The following is a 17,499-nucleotide window of genomic DNA, read 5'->3' on the forward strand; positions in this document are numbered from 1 at the left end:
TGTCCAAGGCAATTGGTGTCTTTCAGCTACACACACTGGATTGCTCTTCTCTAAGAAATAAATAAAACACTTTAGAAGTCATCATTTTTTCCTATAAATTAACAGAGAATACTTGAAGACTGGTTTATGACTTATAGCTTAGGTCAGGGAGGAGGACATCTGACTTTGGGAGACAATCAACAGTGGCCTCAGTTCAGACCCTGTGCACCAGGGGGAGCAGCTACCTAACACAAGCTTATTTCCTGTGGAGATGGTGGTTTAAATACATTGTTTCTCTATCACTTTCAAAGTTTCTTTCACTGAAGAATAGAGAACATATTTTCCTAACACTATAAGGAATGTCTCCAGGCTTAATGACAGTAATATTCTTAATAGTTGGTAAGTAAAATCAATTTTAAAATTTGGACACTTTCTACTACAAATTCAACAAAATCTTTCTTTTCGTTTTTTCCTCTGCCCCCCGCCTCTCAACCAAATCTTTGCCTAAAATTTACCTAAGAACTTTATTCCCAGGATGACACAGATCTCTTTTTCCTCCAGGAAGGACTTGTGGAATATCGGTGACCCAGAAGGAAAGCCGCATATCTGTGTTGGAAGGGGCTTCCATGACCATAGACTGCACTTACACAGCAACAGGGTACACTTATCTCTTCTGGTATGTCCAGTATCCTGGAGATGGTCTCCAGCTTCTCCTGAAAGCCATCACAGCCAATGAGAAGGGAAGCTATAAAGGATTTGAAGCCAGATATGACAGAGAAAACACTTCCTTCCACTTGAAGAAAGCTGCAGTCCTAGAGTCAGACTCGGCTGTGTACTACTGTGCTGTGAGTGACACAATGGCAGAAACCACAGGGGGAGCTGAGCACAAACTGAGGGACAGCAGAGGTCTGGCAGCTGAACATCTGCCTTTAAGATTATTGTGGTTTCAGCACAGTCTTAGGTGTGTGCCTTCACTTACCTCCTGATCCAAAATTCCACAAATGTCAGAGGAAACAGGAAATGGACATCACCATACTTAGCTGTTCAGTAGTGAACTGAAGAAGACTGGTCTGATGGAGAGAAAGATGTGGAAGCTTTTAGGAGTCTCATTCATCCTATCCTGTGTCAGCTGTGCTGTGAGAAGGTGGCGTTGCAGAAGTCAATAAAACAAGCAGATTATGGTAACCTTCTCTATATTGTGGAATTTCACATTGGATGGTGGGGCTATTGTGCTCATTTTGAGATACTATCCAAAAAGAACATGTCAAAAGGAACCTAATGCTTCTCCTCTGTGTGATTTCCATCTAAATGGGGTGGGCAGCTGTGTATGTTCAGCAGAGCCCTATGTTCATGAGGACCCAGGAAAGAATGCCTGCCATTCTCAAAAGCACTTCTCAAGACAGAACAGCCTTCAACTGCCATTAATGTCTGCATTATCCTGGGTAGACTCTCCTGCTTTTGAAGTTAATTTCTAGTAACCAGAAGAAACACAAAATCAAAAATATTAAAATACTGCTAGGAAATATAAAGGGTTTCAGTTATTTCAATACCCCAGCCTTCCATTTTGCAGAATCAGTTTCCTACTTCTGTGCTATGCAGCTCAGTGTTCCCCAACCACTTGAAGCTGTACCACAATTCTGATCCAGGCCTGGTCTTGGGGTTAAAGTGAGGAAATCTTCTTGTTTTGTAGTTATATTGAAAGACTAGACATTGGAGTCAGCTCTAGTCCTACTGCATCAACTTAAGTAAGTCCCCTTCCCAAAAGGTGTGTCATTGGTAGAAAACTGAATGAAAAATTCCAAGATTAGTCCCAGTTTTGTAAAAACATATTCTTTAAAGCAAAATACATAAGAGTCCATCACATGCTACTAAGAATAGCTATGAAAGAAAGCATAAAACAACAAATACTGGTGAGAATTTGAGGGGAAATGGAACCCTTATGTACTGTTGGTGGAAATATAAAGTAATACAACTTCTATGGAAATCACTGTGAATATTCCTCACACAACTGAACATAGATATATCATATGATCAAACTGTTCTTCTCCTGGGTATATGCCCAAAGGAATGAAAGTAAGCAGACAATAGATGAACCTGAACACACTGTTTATTGTTACCCAATTCATACTGACTAAGCTGTGCAATCAACCTTGGTGCTCAGCAATAAACAAATGAATAAAGAAAATATAGCACTTTTATAGCATTGAGGCATAGACAAGATAAAATTATGTCATTTTCAGAACTTGAGTAACCTGAAGAAAATTGTGTTAAATGGGATAACCCAGACTAAAAAAGACAAGTGTTACATCTTTTCCCTCATATGTGGATTCTAGATAAAAGAAAAACAAAGGAGTAGAAAGGGAGCTACTAGTAAGGAAAAGGCAGTGGGGGAAGGTAAGAGCTGGTGCAATGATAATGAATTAAATACATTATATGAATTCATGAAAATGTCACAATAAACCCATTTTTATTTTCAATAGATTTTATTTTGACAAATATGTACATGAAGCCAAGGAAATGACATCTTTTGTTATTGTATTTACCTCTAAACCAGTAAGAATAGAAGAAGAAAACAAATCCATTATTTTGTAAATTGAATATGAAATAAAAACAAATGTTTAGACTATGAGTAGAAATCATGTTGGTTAAGCTAAATTTTAAGCCATTTTGTTTTGATTAGATTCTTAATTATAGGAAATTTCTTTAATAAATGGACATGAGGAATGACATGGAGCTTCCTGAGGTGACACAGAGAAGAGCTCTGCAATATAAAGTGCTCCTTGACTCCAAGATTCACACCAGATTTCTATAATAAAAGTATTAGGAATGAATGTTAGTGCAGAAATGAGGCTTTTGGAAATCAATGCTCTTACTTAGAAAAGATCTAACTTCTGATATAAAAATTAATGCAAACAGAAACAACCTTCTGATTGGGAGAAAAGTCTCATACATTTTAATTTAAGCTGATGATGGATTTTTACTTTTAAAATGGAACACAAGAATAGTGCAAATTGATTATTTCTTTGAACATGAGTAGGTGACCATAAGAGGGTAGTATTGTCTCAGGGAAGAAACCTCCATACTTCTGAAGGTGAGAGAAAAGGAAAAAAGCTTGTTGGTGAAACAAGGATTTTTTTTTAAAAAGAAAAAACTTCTTTTTTCTAATTGGTAGAGTAGAGGTCTACTGTGTTTCCTAAAGTATAATAACTACATCTGAATGAGACTCCTTTCCCTTTACATTTATAAGCTGGGTCCTCAGAATGAATGATGTGAGTCTTTTGTGTCATACTAGTGATCCTGTGACTTCTCATGAGCTGAGAATATGAAGTTTAATGTTTTTGGAGTTGTCTATCTCAGGCCTGTGAGGAAAAACATGAATGTTCTTACCCTCATGTAAAGCTAATTTAGATTTGGGGAGCATCCACTATCAAACCACTGTGTGACCTCTGTCTTTCTACATGGGGTGAGTAATCAACAGAAGGAGGTGGAGCAGAGTTCTAAGTCTCTGAGGGTTCCAGAGGGAGCTACCACCTCACTTGGCCACACTCGTACAGACAGTGGTTCTCAGAACTTTAGGTGGTACAGACAGTAGGCTAGGAAGGGCCTTGAGATTCTGGTGTCCACAGACACCAATGGTGATAAAGATGAAGGAAGATTCATAGTGCATCTCAGTAGAGCCAGTCCATGTACTTATATGCACATCAGAGTCTCCTAGTCGGGTGATTATGCTTCCACACACCTGCAACTACACCCAAACCTACTAGAACATACAACACCTGAGTTAGAGGACAAGCCTCAGGGCAGAGCAATTCTACTATGTTCTGGATGCCATGGGAATTAAGATCAATAGCAGGGAGAGTTTGATTGAAAATTTTCTTTAAGGGAATTGTAAAATATTTAATTTTTATATTACTGATCTGATTGGATTATTTTTCAGTTTTATCTTTACATTCTAATTTAATTTTTTAAATTCTTGAATATACCAAAAACTTGCATTTAATGTCTGAATCTTGAGGACTATTCACATAATACCCATACAACTGTCACTGAAATAAGGCTGTAAACATGAACATTGTCCTTAAAAGTGTTCTTCCTCTTTCTTTTTCAACACTAAAGTATGATAAATATGAAAGAGGTGCACAGGTCTACGGCATGTATTTTGATGTCTAATACAGTTTTATATCACATCTACCACATGTGCAATATCCCAGCATGTGACTGGGAAATATGTTCAAGTGATACAAAGTAGTAAGGCTTCTAATCTTAGCTACATGTACCAAAAGTAATTTGGCAGGGCACTAGAATAATTGAATGTTTTAAAGAAAGGAATTTTTCCCCTACTGAGGCTTGAACTTAGAGCTTGACATACTTGCTAAGTTTTTTCTCTCAAGACTGGCATTCTGCCCTTTGAGGCACACTTTCAACTCTGGTGTTTGGTTGATTAACTAGAGATAAGACTCTCATGTGGAAGCGAGGTATAAAGTAAACCATGCATGATAATATATACAGGGCTATATACATATACACAGAAATTAACTAAATAAAAAAATGGTATACTCAGAGGAGGAATCCAAAAGTGTTCAGTCCTCTGAACAATTAATTGATTGTTTATCAAAATAAATATCAGGAATTGGAGAAACATTTTGCAAGGTAGGATAAATGGAGTGAAGGAGGGCAAACATAGTCATTATAGCTAATTGCATCATGTAAAAATGAACTATTTAACAAGAGGGTAGAGATGCAAGGGGGAATAATGAGGGAAAAAATATAAGGGGTGACATTGATCAAGATGCATTGTGCTCATAACCTTACTTACAGAGTTGAAACTTCTTTGTACAATTACATAATAATAAATTTAATTTAAAAATAAAAAGGAATCTCATGGACTTTCCTGCCTGGACTGGATTCTCACCCAGATCCTTAGATCTCAGATTTTGAGTAGCTATAATTACAGTTGTTAGATAACAGAGCCTACTGTAATGTAGTTCTCATATATATATATATATGTATATATATATATATACACATACATACATACATATATATGTATTTATATATACACATATGTATATATACATGTACATATACATACATATATGTATACATACATGTATATACATATGTGTACATATGTATACACGCATGTATATACATATGTGTGCACATGTGCATATATGTATATAAGTATATATACATACATATATGTGTGTATATACATACATATATATGTATGTGTATATATATAATCAAAGTCAATCAATTGTAACCTTGTTTTACCTTCACTTATTTCAATAATTTCCACATAAAATTTTTAACTTCAATCAATCTATGATAATACAGAAATGCAGGGAAAAACTCATTGGCATTCCACTTTAAGTCACACTAATTTATGATAAAATGTAATATAACCAATGAACGTTTAGTCTTTTAAAGCACAGTAACAAAGTTAATAAGAAAATAAATCTTTGCTACAAAAATTCATAGTATCAGATTTTACATTAATATTATCATGATATACAAAACCAGGAAATAATATCACTTACTCTGACATGTTTAAGAGATTATATATATATATGTATATATATATTAGATGCATAGTATATATGTATATATAATTCCAAATTGTGAATTGACTTACATGATGGGATAGGATCAGTAGTTAACACATGCAGAAGTTGTACCTTTCTTCAGTTAGCATTTCATAATTCCTCATGGAGATGTGAAGATAATGAGAGCTATGAGCTTCTCCAATACAGAGGAAGTAGACAGAAATGAGAGCAAGGTGCCACCCTATATATGTTCTATTCTCTATATGCTTCATTAGAGCATTTTCATGTTCAAGATCATGTTACAGCTTTACAAAATTCTCCTTTCACTTAATTGTGTTTAGGATTACATATATATCTTTCTCTGTGAGATCTTTGCTTTTATATAAATTATCAACTTAAAAATGCATATTCTGGTGTTGCGGCTAAGAAAGTTGGTTTTCTGATATTGCTAATTGTCTCAGACTATCCTTGACACATATGAAGCTCCAGTGTGTACTTTAGAATTCTTTCCCTTTCTTACCTCCCCTCTTGAGGTTCTAATCACATAGGCTTTGCTGGGGAAGAAAAGCCTAGATGTTCTCTCTGTGGCCAGTAACTATAAAGTCAGCAGAGTACTGCAGCCTGGAGTCTTATAGTCTTTATTAAAGGACAGATGGTCTCAGCCTATTTATTTCATTCTTGTTGGCTTCCCTGTGGCAATATGAGACATGATCTTAGGAGAGATGGTTACTTTTCAGAGGTCAAATGATCAATTCAGCACAGTAGTTTACCACTCTTCATTTTGGGCTCCCAGCTTCTTGACTCGATGCATGTACCTGACTCCCAGGTAGGTTAAGTTTGGCTGGTGGCTAAAGAATTTCCCCGGGTAAGGACATATGACCAGGGACCTTTACAGTCTAACACTTCTCTAGAATGAGTGTTTCTTTGTTGTAACCTATGGTTTTCTTAACTTGTAGAACTAAAATTCTGAAGGTCACTTACACTATGTTATGCAACATCAGAACCAGGGATGGTGAGTGGAAAAATTGTGGATATGATGATATTTCAAAATTTTATTGACACTGTACAAAAGTTTAAATTTCTGTCAAATGTCATCTATCAATATTTTCCCTTACTCTTTCTATCATGCTTAGAAAACCTACTATTATCCTAAATTTTAATAAATAAACTTACTCTGTTCATTTTAAAGATAATATTGTATCTACTCAATGTTTATTCTGTAATAATTATTAAAGTGCATATCCAAATTTAGTGGTTAATTTCTAAATGATCCTTTTTAAAATTCTTCTAAAGCAAAAGATGATGGAAAAGCAAGAGACTCACCCTAGTTCTCTCTGATCAAACAGAGATTAATGATCCTAACACACACTTCAACCCGAAGAGATCCACAATGAGGAAAATATAAACAGATAGGAAATCACAGCCTGGCTCAACTGCAAGAGTGGCCCCACGGCTGCCTGAGGCCTAGATCATTACACACAATGGCACAGATCAGCAATATGAGACTGTCGCATCCAGACATAGAAAACTTTCACCACAATGCTGCCAGTCAGCTCAAAATCAACGTCAGGAACTCTAAGTACCCTGCCTGTGATCCTTCCCACAGGACACCAGAACGGGGAGTGACATAGAGTGCTAGGACAGTCCCCTTCCCTCCTCCCATACTTGATTAGGGCAAAGGGGCCAGACCCATGCATAGTCCCCTTCTGCAAGATCAATATTGGTTGTGTGCTAGGACCTAACATCCTACACAGCCTTAGCTGCTGCAGAAAAACCTGATCTGCTAAAAGACAACAGAGAATCTCCCCCAAACTTCCCTGTAGCATCTTGAAGCTTCTGAAGCTCATACCTACCCTGGAGGTCCAAAACCAGCAACACCCCTCCTTGCTGGAAGTAGATGCCAGTCAAAGACTTGAGAGGACACCAGTCAGGGACTTGATTTGGGACAATCTCCCAGCACCAACATGTGGAAACCCATCGTGCCCAAGGCACATGCTTGTCCCAATTCAGGCAGGGACCTAATGCACTCCAATCGGACTTGAGTCGGGAAGATTTCCCTCTCCCGACACACCGAAACCCACCTACCCCAAGACTCTTGGAGGTCCTAAAGACCTGAACACATCACTTAACCTTGTGAGAAGTAGATAACAGTCCTGGAATTGAGAGAGCACTGGACCAAGATTCCAACTGAGACAATCTCCCTGCACTGAGGTCCATGCTTGTCCCAATTGAGACTCAGGTGGGGACAACCTCCCATTAACAAATAGTGGAAATCTGCTGCCACTCCTTCCGATTTGAGGTCTGGGTATTGAAAGGCTGCTCCCATCCCCTCAGGAAAGAGATGACAGTCCAGGACTCAGACTAGGAAAGCCTACCCCCCATGGCTGGGGGAATCTGCCTACCCCAGACACAGATCAAGTCCAGGCCACTATACTGCTGTGTGCTACATAATGGGAACCTGTTATTAGGCTTGACCTAGGCCAAGACACCATACCACCTCACACAGTACAGTGCCCCAACAACTAACTGACCAGGACACATTACACCATTTGTACCATCCAAAGCTGAAAGTTGCCAAGTGCTAAGTCTGACAGAAATCCATCCAGCAACTCACACTCCACCATGACACTTCAAAGCAACTTGAACAACCTCTGCAATTTCTGAACCCAAATGCATAAATTACAGGGAAAGATTACAAAATTTAGTGAATAATCAAGACAACAAACCAAATCCAAAGCCAACAACAATCCAGGGAAGGAACCAGTAAGAGTGAAGGAGAAGGGGCTGGGAAGGTGGCTCAGTGGTAGAGCGCTTGCCTTGCATTCATGAGGCCCTGGGTTCGATTCCTTAGCACCACATAAGCAAAAATAAAAAAGCCAGAAGTGGTGCTGTGGCTCAAGTGGTAGAGCACTAGCCTTGAGCTGAAGAGCTGAGGGACAGAGCCCAGGCCCAGAGTTCAGGCCCCACGACCAGAACCCCCCTCCCCCAAAAAAAAGAGTGAAGGAGAAGAGATAGAGGACAAAAGAACCATTAAGTAATGATGAGAAACTTGGTTGGGTATCTAAAAACAAATAGTAGAATACAAGTTGAAAATGAAAGATAATATATATGTTGACCACAAAGGTATGGAGAAAAAGATAGAAGTGCTGCACACCTCATTAAAAGACAAAATTAACACCCTGACATCTGAAGTCAACAAAGAGCTTGGAAGCATAAAAAGGTCAATTTTGCTATTGAAAACTAGTTGCAAGTATAAGCCATAGAAGAAAGGAAATAGAAAACAGAGTATCAGGAGTTGAGAATGAAAGAGGAAATAGAACAATAAATTAAATGCATGGACAAAAACATTCAGAACATGCCAAAGGGAAATCCAGAATTTGCAGATTTAGCCAAAGATCACATTTGTGTATAGTTGGCATAGATGAGGGTAAAGAATTTAAAACTAAAGGCATTGAAAACTTACTCCAAAATTATAACTGAAAACTTCCCCAATCAAAAGAGAGAAATCTCACCCACCTGAGAGAAGCATACAGAAATCCTAGTAGACAAGATCCAAGAAGAAATACTTCAAGATATATCATAGGGAAAACTCTGGACTTAAGGAATTAATTGTAAATGTACAAAGCCAAAGACGGAGCTAAATTATAATGGAAAGATAAGAATCAAGCCAAGATATGGAAACAGCCCAGATGTCCCACAATAGTTGAATGAATAAAAAAGTTATACCTTTACACAATTTAATTTTACGCGGTCATTAGAAAGAATAAAACAATGTCATCTGCAGGGAAATTGATGGAACTAGAAAAAAATCATGGTAAGTGAGGTAAGCCAAACACAGACCAAAAGAGCATATGTTCTCTTTGATATGCAGAAGTTAGATAAAAAAAACACTGGGATATGGTAAATTATACAGAATTCTAGATACTCACATATAGTGAGACCAAAATCAGATACTCTAAGAGAGAAACACAAAGGCTCAACACAATGCCTATGTGCCTCTTCATATTTACATAAAATTTATATATATTGAATGAACTCCAATATATGTAAACAAAAATCTCTTTTTCTTTGATTTTTAATTTTGTTATTTTTTAAATGATTCTCTCTTCATTTCCTTGTGCATGATGTATTCAAGTGTTTATCTTCCAGAGGGTTTCTGGGAGAGTACAGAACTTGAGAGAAAAGTGTGGAAAAGTACAGCAGTGGAGCAAACTGGACACTGCTTAAAGCGAACTGAACTTGTGGGTGGAGATGGGAAGGAGGGACTGGGAAAGAATGAGGGAACAGAAGACACTGTATAAAAGGAAATGTATTCATTAGCAGATTCATGTAATTATAATCCTTCTGTAAATCACGTCTATAATAATAATAAAAATTTAAAAATTTTATAGGGACTAGAAGGACTGCTATCATAGGGCTACTAATGGTGGGTCTTGGACTCATGTCTGGGTCTTTGACACTTCCTGAGGGCAACAAGTTTCATCTGCTAAGAATCAAAGGGGAAAATTCACTTATAGTGAACTGGGATGTGATAAATTATTCAGGACTCTCAGTATTTACATACAGTGAGAGCAGAGAAGGACACTCAGGAGGAGAACACAAAGATGCAATGTCTTGTGCACCTGATCATCTAAAATAATATTTATCGAAAGGAATTCCAAAAAATCAGGAAATAGAAACAAGAGATTTTCTTTTTGCCTTGTTTGTTCATTTATCTGTCTTTGGGATGGTAAAGGAAGGAAGAACACAGAAATGGAAGGACAAAGAGTGAACAAATATAGCAGTGGTAGTCACTAGGTAGTATGTTGAAAATGAACTATATAACTTGTGGGTGGGATAGGAGGGGAAAATGGGGTGAAACATGCAGAGTAAAGGGATGACATTGTCAAAATAGAAATTTACTCTTTATCTGACTGTAACACCTCTGTACATCACCTTTATAACAATAAAAAGATGAAGTAGAAAACTAAAAACATTCTTCTAAATGATTCTTCGTGCAGGAAAGCACATTTTAGCAAATATGACATATGTAGTCAATTTTACCTTCCCACAAGCTTTGGTGCTCTTAAAAGATTGCTCTGTACAACTGAACTCTACATCTTGACATTTCTAATGGTATTTATTTTTTTAATTAGCATACTTTACTATTGTCCTACTGAGAGTGGAGGAAATCCCTCCCCAGGATGATTGATAGTTTTAAGGGTTTCCCACAACCCCATCTTCTGGGCCAGGTCAGCTGTGGCCTCTAGAGGGTGATGCTTCACACTCTGAATTTAGAAGCCAGCCAGCAAACCTTTTGAGGGAGAGCCTTTGGCTGTATGGTGGTTTAATTCACAGTAGGTTTCGCCCTCTCAGATTCTGTGAGGCTGAAAATTCTTCTACATCTCATGGCCAGGCCTGGAGTTTAAGCAACCCAAAACAGTAAAATCAGGGTTAGCTACTGTGTTAATTTATTTAGCTACACTGTGACCAGAATACCTAAGATAACAACTTAAAGAAGGAATTATTTACTTTGGTACATAATTTTAGATGTTTAGACCTCCACCCTCATCCCAGCACTGCTGACAATACTGACATTCAGTGAGTAGTCACTTTTCATTCAGCCTTTCTGTGGGCGTTGACATGGACAATCAGTTTGTTCTCCACTGTCTGAAGTTTCCCTGCTCTAGAACTGGTGTTTCAGGAGGAACTAGAGTCCAGACAGTAACTCAGTCTGTGAACCACATCTCAGTCTTTAAAAGACCCCCAAATGGTTTTTCTTTCTTGCTATTGTTTCTAACATATTTATAAGATGATTTTTTGTTGCTTTGTATGTCCCTCCCCCACGGGATGACCCCTGTTTTCACTGTATTTGATGTTGGTATAATTTGGGGAGGGGAAGGGAAAAATGTTTAAATAAGGATACAAGTGGACCCATTGCAACAATGAGATATACAAGATGTATGTTGAAAAATGAACTTTACAACTTTGGTAGAGAGCGGGGTGGGGTGGGAATAGGAGGACAGGGATGGTAAGGGGAAAGAAAAGGAGGAGGCGACAATGCTTGATAAGAAATGTACTCATTACATTGCTCATGTAATTGTAACCCCTCTGTACAGTATTTTCACAATAAAAAAATTAATAGAAAAAAAGAAATGTATGTATGGACTAATAGAATAAATATTGCAATATCTTTTTTTTTAAGTGTGACTACCCTATTCTGGGAGCCTTGTGCCCTTCAAGTATGTCCAGAATCCCAGACAAGGCCTCCAGCTGCTCCTGAAACACATGTCTGGAGTCAGCGCCAAAGGTTTCATAGCCACTCTCAACAAAAGTGAGAAGTCCTTCCATCTGCAGAAGGCCAGGGCTCAGGAGGACGACTCAGCCATGTCCTGTTGTGCTGTAAGTGCACAGTAGCTGTTCTGCAAGGGAAGCAGAGCACAAACCCTCAGACTTACAACTCTGTCTGTGGCCAGTGTGGGGCCTGCTCCTCCAGGGAGCCAAATTGAGTTTACTTCTTAGAAAGGAATGCCGTCCATGGTTCATTAGCTTCAGATGGAACCAGAAAATTATCCACAGTCATTCTCATTTCCTTCTTGCTTGAATAAGTGTACTTATGCGGGGAGCTGGCACGAACGCCATGGCAAGGCGCCGCCCACTTCCTTGCAGTTTTGAGGTAACTCCATATTAGGCAGTGCTTGGCAGGACGGTGGGTCCTGGGCTTTGCGCATGCACGAGCCACGTAGAGTCCCCAGCCAATCCCGTGGCACCTGGTGACGGCAAAAGGCAGACGACCAATGGGAAAACGACAGTGTTCCTATTCCCTATATAAGCGGCCATGCTTTGTGTACACGTGCTCTCGCGCTCAAGCTCTCCCATCAATTCAAAGGCTCTCCAATAAAGCGTGATCTGAGAAGACTCCTGGTGTGGTGGTCGTTCTTCCTCGCTGGCCGAGAAGGCATTCGCCGCATACTTATATATTTTAGAAGTGCTAAGGAAAGAACTTTTCCAATGATAACAATATAGCTAAATTTAAAAAAAATCATTGTTTTCTAGGCCAAATTGGCTTTTGAGGGTTAAGAGGAAACACCCACCTTTCTATTTACCCTGCATTGGAAACCCTAGCCTCCTTATCCTTCCAAATCTGCTGGCTCAGCTGTGACTGATGATTTCTGCAACCAGCATCCTTTCTTCTCAGGCTCTTTGCTGCATCCTACTTCAATCAAGGTCTGGCCAAGGGAAGAATCAGCAAAGTTATTTGAAAAGGGAATTTTCATATGAAAGCAATTAATAAAATCAGGGATAATCTAGGTACTGGTGGCTCAGACCTGTAATCCTAGTTACTCAGAGGCTGAGATCTGAGGATCGCAGCTCAAAGCCAGCCCAGGCAGGAAAATCCATGAGAATCTTACCGCTGATTAACTGCCAGAAAACAAGAAGTGGCACTGGGGGCCTGGGAAGGTGGCTCAGTGGTAGAGTGCCTGCCTTGCAGGCACAAGGCCCTGGGTTCAATTCTTCAGCACCACATAAGCAGAAAAAGCTGGAAGTTACACTGTGGCTCAAGGGGTAGAGCACTAGCCCAAAACAATAAAATGAGGGTTAGCTACTGTGTTAATTTATTTAGCTACACTGTGACCAGAATACCTAAGATAACAACTTAAAGAATGAATTATTTACTTTGGTACACAATTTTAGAGGTTTTACTTTCATCATGGAAAGGAGGGTGTGTCAAAACAGAGCTGCTCCCATCATGATAAGGGGGTCTGCCTAATCTACCACCTTTTCTCCTTTGTCTCTTTGTTTCATCTAAGCCCCAGCTACATGATTGTGCCTTGTTTCACCCATGTTGGGGTTTTGTATGTTTCAGCTTGGCACATCTCAAGCTATGCTGTAATAATCTGGTATGTGTCTCCATCCAATTTAGCTGATAATCAAGATTATCTGTCACACCCACTAGTATGTCAAATGTATGCTAAAGAATATAGGAATCTATTCTTTAGGAATATATTCTATAGGAATAGAGCCTCTCATCCCCAGGATTAAGACAGAGTTCGAAAGAAGGAACATTTTGAAATAAGCAACTCTGGAATCTGCCAAGGTTATTATTTAGAACTTGTTGTGAATGTGCAGCTGTAGCCTACCAGATCAGGATATTTGCTAAGGTGTCCCAAAAAGGCTGGTCTAGCAGAAAACCTTTATGAGGGTTCTGACACAATTGACAGGAAATTTACGAATGACAGCTGCTGTAAATACCTAGGTGCTTTTGAAAAAGTCCTAGCAACCTTGTGGAACTGTCAGTGCTTTTCTCTGATGTTTCTCTATGTGTGCCAGGCTTGCCAAAAGAGGAGGAACACTCAGCCCTAAAAAGGAAAACTTCTTCCTCCTAAAATTGTCCTTTCATTCAGATCTAATGACAAAGCCACATATCATGCCAAATGGCCAAGGAAAAGTATTTATAGGGCTCAGATCCCATATCACAGACAGGGAATAAAGGGTTGATTTGCAGCTAAGAGTAAATAAACTGATAACCGGTACTCTGCATCTCCTTGCCAACAGTTTTCATATGTACCTTTCTTTAAAAAATAGTCATAACCTCTTCTAACAGGAACACAATCTGCCTTGGATTAGGATTATTCTAAAGACCACAGTTAAAAGTTCTTGCCTCCAATTACAGCCACATTCATAGATACTTAGTTCTGGGCCTTCAGCATAGACATGCTATGTAAAAACAGCTTGATGCATAAGAATGGGCATCTGAGATTTTTTTTCTGTGACAGGTGGTAGATGGTCAAAGGAGGACACAGGGAGACAACAGCTTTACAATCAAGACATCCAGTTCAAGTATCAAGTCCTCTGTAAAATGTGGACAATATATAGTAGTAATGCAGTGCTATCTTTCCAGAGTTGTGGAAAGCTTTTGATGAGATAACAAAATAGCATTAGACCAGCACCTGACAGTAATGACTTAAATCTCTTGTTGCTGCATATAATAGGTCCTGGTGATGAGTGGTCAAGCTCATGTTACAAATCTTTTAGAAAGTTTTAAAATTGGGCTGGGAATGTGGCTCAGTGGTAGAGTGCTTGTCTAACATGCGTGAAGCCCTGGGTTCAATTCCTCAGTACCACATACACAGGAAAAGCAGGAAGTGGCGCTGTGGCTCAGGTGGTAGAGTGCTAACCTTGAGCAAAAGAAGCCCAGGGACAGTGCCCAGGCTGAGTTGAAGCTCCAGCACTGGCCAAAAAGAAAGAAAGAAAGAAAGTTTCCAAATTGATTTTAGGATATTCTGTGTATAAATCAGAGACAGAGATGGAGAAGAACAGGAGGATGCATTGTTCCTAATTTTTGACTCGGGAATTACTTTGCAATACAAGAAAGTCTACTATTTTTTGGGGGGAGGGAATGGATGTAATTGCAAGATGATGGAGATAGCAGAGCAGCAGGTCAGCAGAACCGCAGTTGCCCACTGTTGTCCTTTGTGACAGCTTTATAGGCCCCAACTGTAGGGCTGGCCCTCAGGAGAAGGGCCTCACAGTAAGGCTCTACAGAGTGAATTTCTGTCTTGTTCCTGACTGCATAGTGTTTGAGTTCAGTTCCTTAACCCTTCTTGGCATTTTGAGTCAAACTCAATCATTTTCTACCTAGTCATATCAGAGTCCATGTCCTTGACCATCCACCGAAGCAAAGGTATTTTATTTTCATTAAAGTAAACCACAGATACTTTGATAAAGATTATAGTCGTTATAGGAAGCCTATAATTCTCAAAGCTCTTTCTGTAAATCTTATCTGCAGCATTCTTCCCTCAGAGATCTCTTGCCTGATTTCAACTGCATCTGTTCCTCCTCCAAACTGGAACCACAGTTCATAAAGGCAGAAAATGGAAAAGCTGCTTCAGCTCTGAGCTCTTGTCAGAGTGCTGTAGCCACCACTAGAGGGCAGTGCCTCTTTCTTCTCTGAAGCCCTTGGTTTCCAAGCATCATCAATGGTGTGTGTGTGTGTGTGTGTGTGTGTGTGTGTGTGTGTGTGTGTGCTTTCACATGTAGTCAAAGCAAATAAGCGATCTGGACTCTGACTGGCTTGCTGTGGCAGGAAAGCTACGTATCTTCTTAGAAACAGGAATTCACTCGTGCCTGAGAAATCAGCTCCATTTTTGTGTCCACAGTTGCATCTCCTGTGATCTTAAAAGGACAGAGGGATGGGGAAATTCCTGAGAGTGTTCTTTGTGACTCTGTGGCTTCATGTGGCAAGTGAGTTTTGACTGCTGGTGATGGAAATTGGGACATTAAATCTCAGAGGCCATATGATTTAGAGTTGAATCTTCTTGTTGGAGATGGAATGTAATCTGAAAACAGACTGACTCCCCAGTCTCTGGCTTGTTTTTCATTCTAGGGGTGAACAGCCAACAAGGAGAAGAGAAAACTCACACTCTGAGCATCCAACCTGGTGAAAATGCCACCATGAACTGCAGTTACAAATCTAGCATAACTGTCCTGCAGTGGTACAGACAGGATTCTGGCAGAGGACCCACCATGCTAATTTTAATAAGGTCAAATGAGAGAGAGAAAATCAGTGGACGGCTAAGAATCACCCTGGACACCTCTGCTAGAAGCAGTTCCCTGTCCATCTTGACTTCCCAGCCAGAAGACACTGCTGTTTACTTCTGTGCCACAGATGCACAGTGTTCAGTGTGCACCTGCAGCCTGACTCTAACCTCACCAGAGCTTCTGCCTAAAGGCCTTAGCACTGAGAGAGCTGTGTTATGTCTTCCTATGAGTGAGAGTGTAAGATAAGTATGTGGAATCCTCTCCTACTGATGTTTTTTGGAAATACCTGAAATTTTGCCAAGGTCTAGAATGTGGAATGGGGAAATGAAATATCAGGCTCAGATATGGCCCTCCTGCCAGCTGACCTCAAGCTCATCTTCAGTGCAATGGCCTTCTAAGTTCTCAATTGTTGTGAAGGGCAAGGATTCCTAAGTACCAACTATTCTCGATTTATGTTCAGGTTACCTAAGAAAGGGAAGCCCTGGGTACTTGGTGTGTGTGAGCAAGGACTGCTCAAGACTGGAAGATGCCCTCTGTACTATGCATAGCCTCTGGGCCAAGTCAGGTCTTTGAGATGCTGAGGTCACTCTCACCTTCCTGCAGTTCTGGGGATTGAGTCAGATCTCAGGACACACACAGCCATGTCTTTCATTTCACAATGAGAACTGGAGCCAGTGTATAAGAAGAGAGGCAGAGAGCTGAATCTTGTAGTAATGGAACCCAAGATCTGACTCTGATCCTGCCATATAAGGGTATGTGATTTCTAGGCCTCAACTTCATAAAATTTCCCCTCTGTGTATAAAGGTATGTGAGTCATGGGGGAGCTCTCTGTTCAGTTTTTTGAGGAACCTCCACACTGCTTTCCAGATTAGTTGAACAAGTTTACACTCCTACCAACAGTGTAGTAGCATTCCCTTTTGGCCACATCTCCTCCAGAATCTGCGGTTATTAGATTTCTTGATTATAGCCTCTCTAACTGGGGTGAGATGGAATCTCAATGTTTTTTATTGTAAAGATACTTACAGAGGGGTTACAGTTACATGAGCAAGGTAATGAGTCCATTTCCTATTGAGCATTGTTACCTCCTCCTTTGTTTTTCTCCTACCATCCCTTTCCTCCCCACCTCCCCAACTCCTCCCTCCCTCCCCCCAAAGTTGCAAAGTTCATTTTCAACATAGTGTCTTGTACATCTCATTGTTACAATGGGTCATCCTGTATCCTTATTTCAGCATTGTATCATTTCCCTTCCCCTCCCCAAATTAGAAAAATGTATATACAAAATACAGGACATGACTCCAATACAGTGAAAACAGGGGTTATGGCCAGATATATTGAACATTTTTTATGTATCTGTTGGCCATTCTGGGCATTTACCAAAATGACCACAAACAAGGCCACACTAAAGCTACCAGCACAACTATGTTTATTGCACCATAATTTACCATGGCTA

At 39.6% G+C, this 17,499-nt stretch overlaps 2 gene segments (V, D, J or C); both read left to right on the forward strand.

Moving 5' to 3' along the window:
• The first annotated feature begins 307 nt into the window (after positions 1 to 307).
• LOC106000435 lies at positions 308 to 1,405 on the forward strand. The segment is given in 2 exon segments: positions 308 to 378; positions 541 to 1,405. Coding segments are annotated over 2 exon segments (465 nt in total).
• A 14,192-nt stretch (positions 1,406 to 15,597) lies between these two features.
• LOC106000436 lies at positions 15,598 to 16,569 on the forward strand. The segment is given in 2 exon segments: positions 15,598 to 15,752; positions 15,895 to 16,569. Coding segments are annotated over 2 exon segments (453 nt in total).
• The last annotated feature ends 930 nt before the right edge of the window (positions 16,570 to 17,499 follow it).

This window comes from Dipodomys ordii, unplaced genomic scaffold (genome assembly GCF_000151885.1).
Source record: "Dipodomys ordii isolate 6190 unplaced genomic scaffold, Dord_2.0 Scaffold218, whole genome shotgun sequence".
In the NCBI taxonomy this organism is placed as follows: Eukaryota; Metazoa; Chordata; class Mammalia; order Rodentia; family Heteromyidae; genus Dipodomys; species Dipodomys ordii.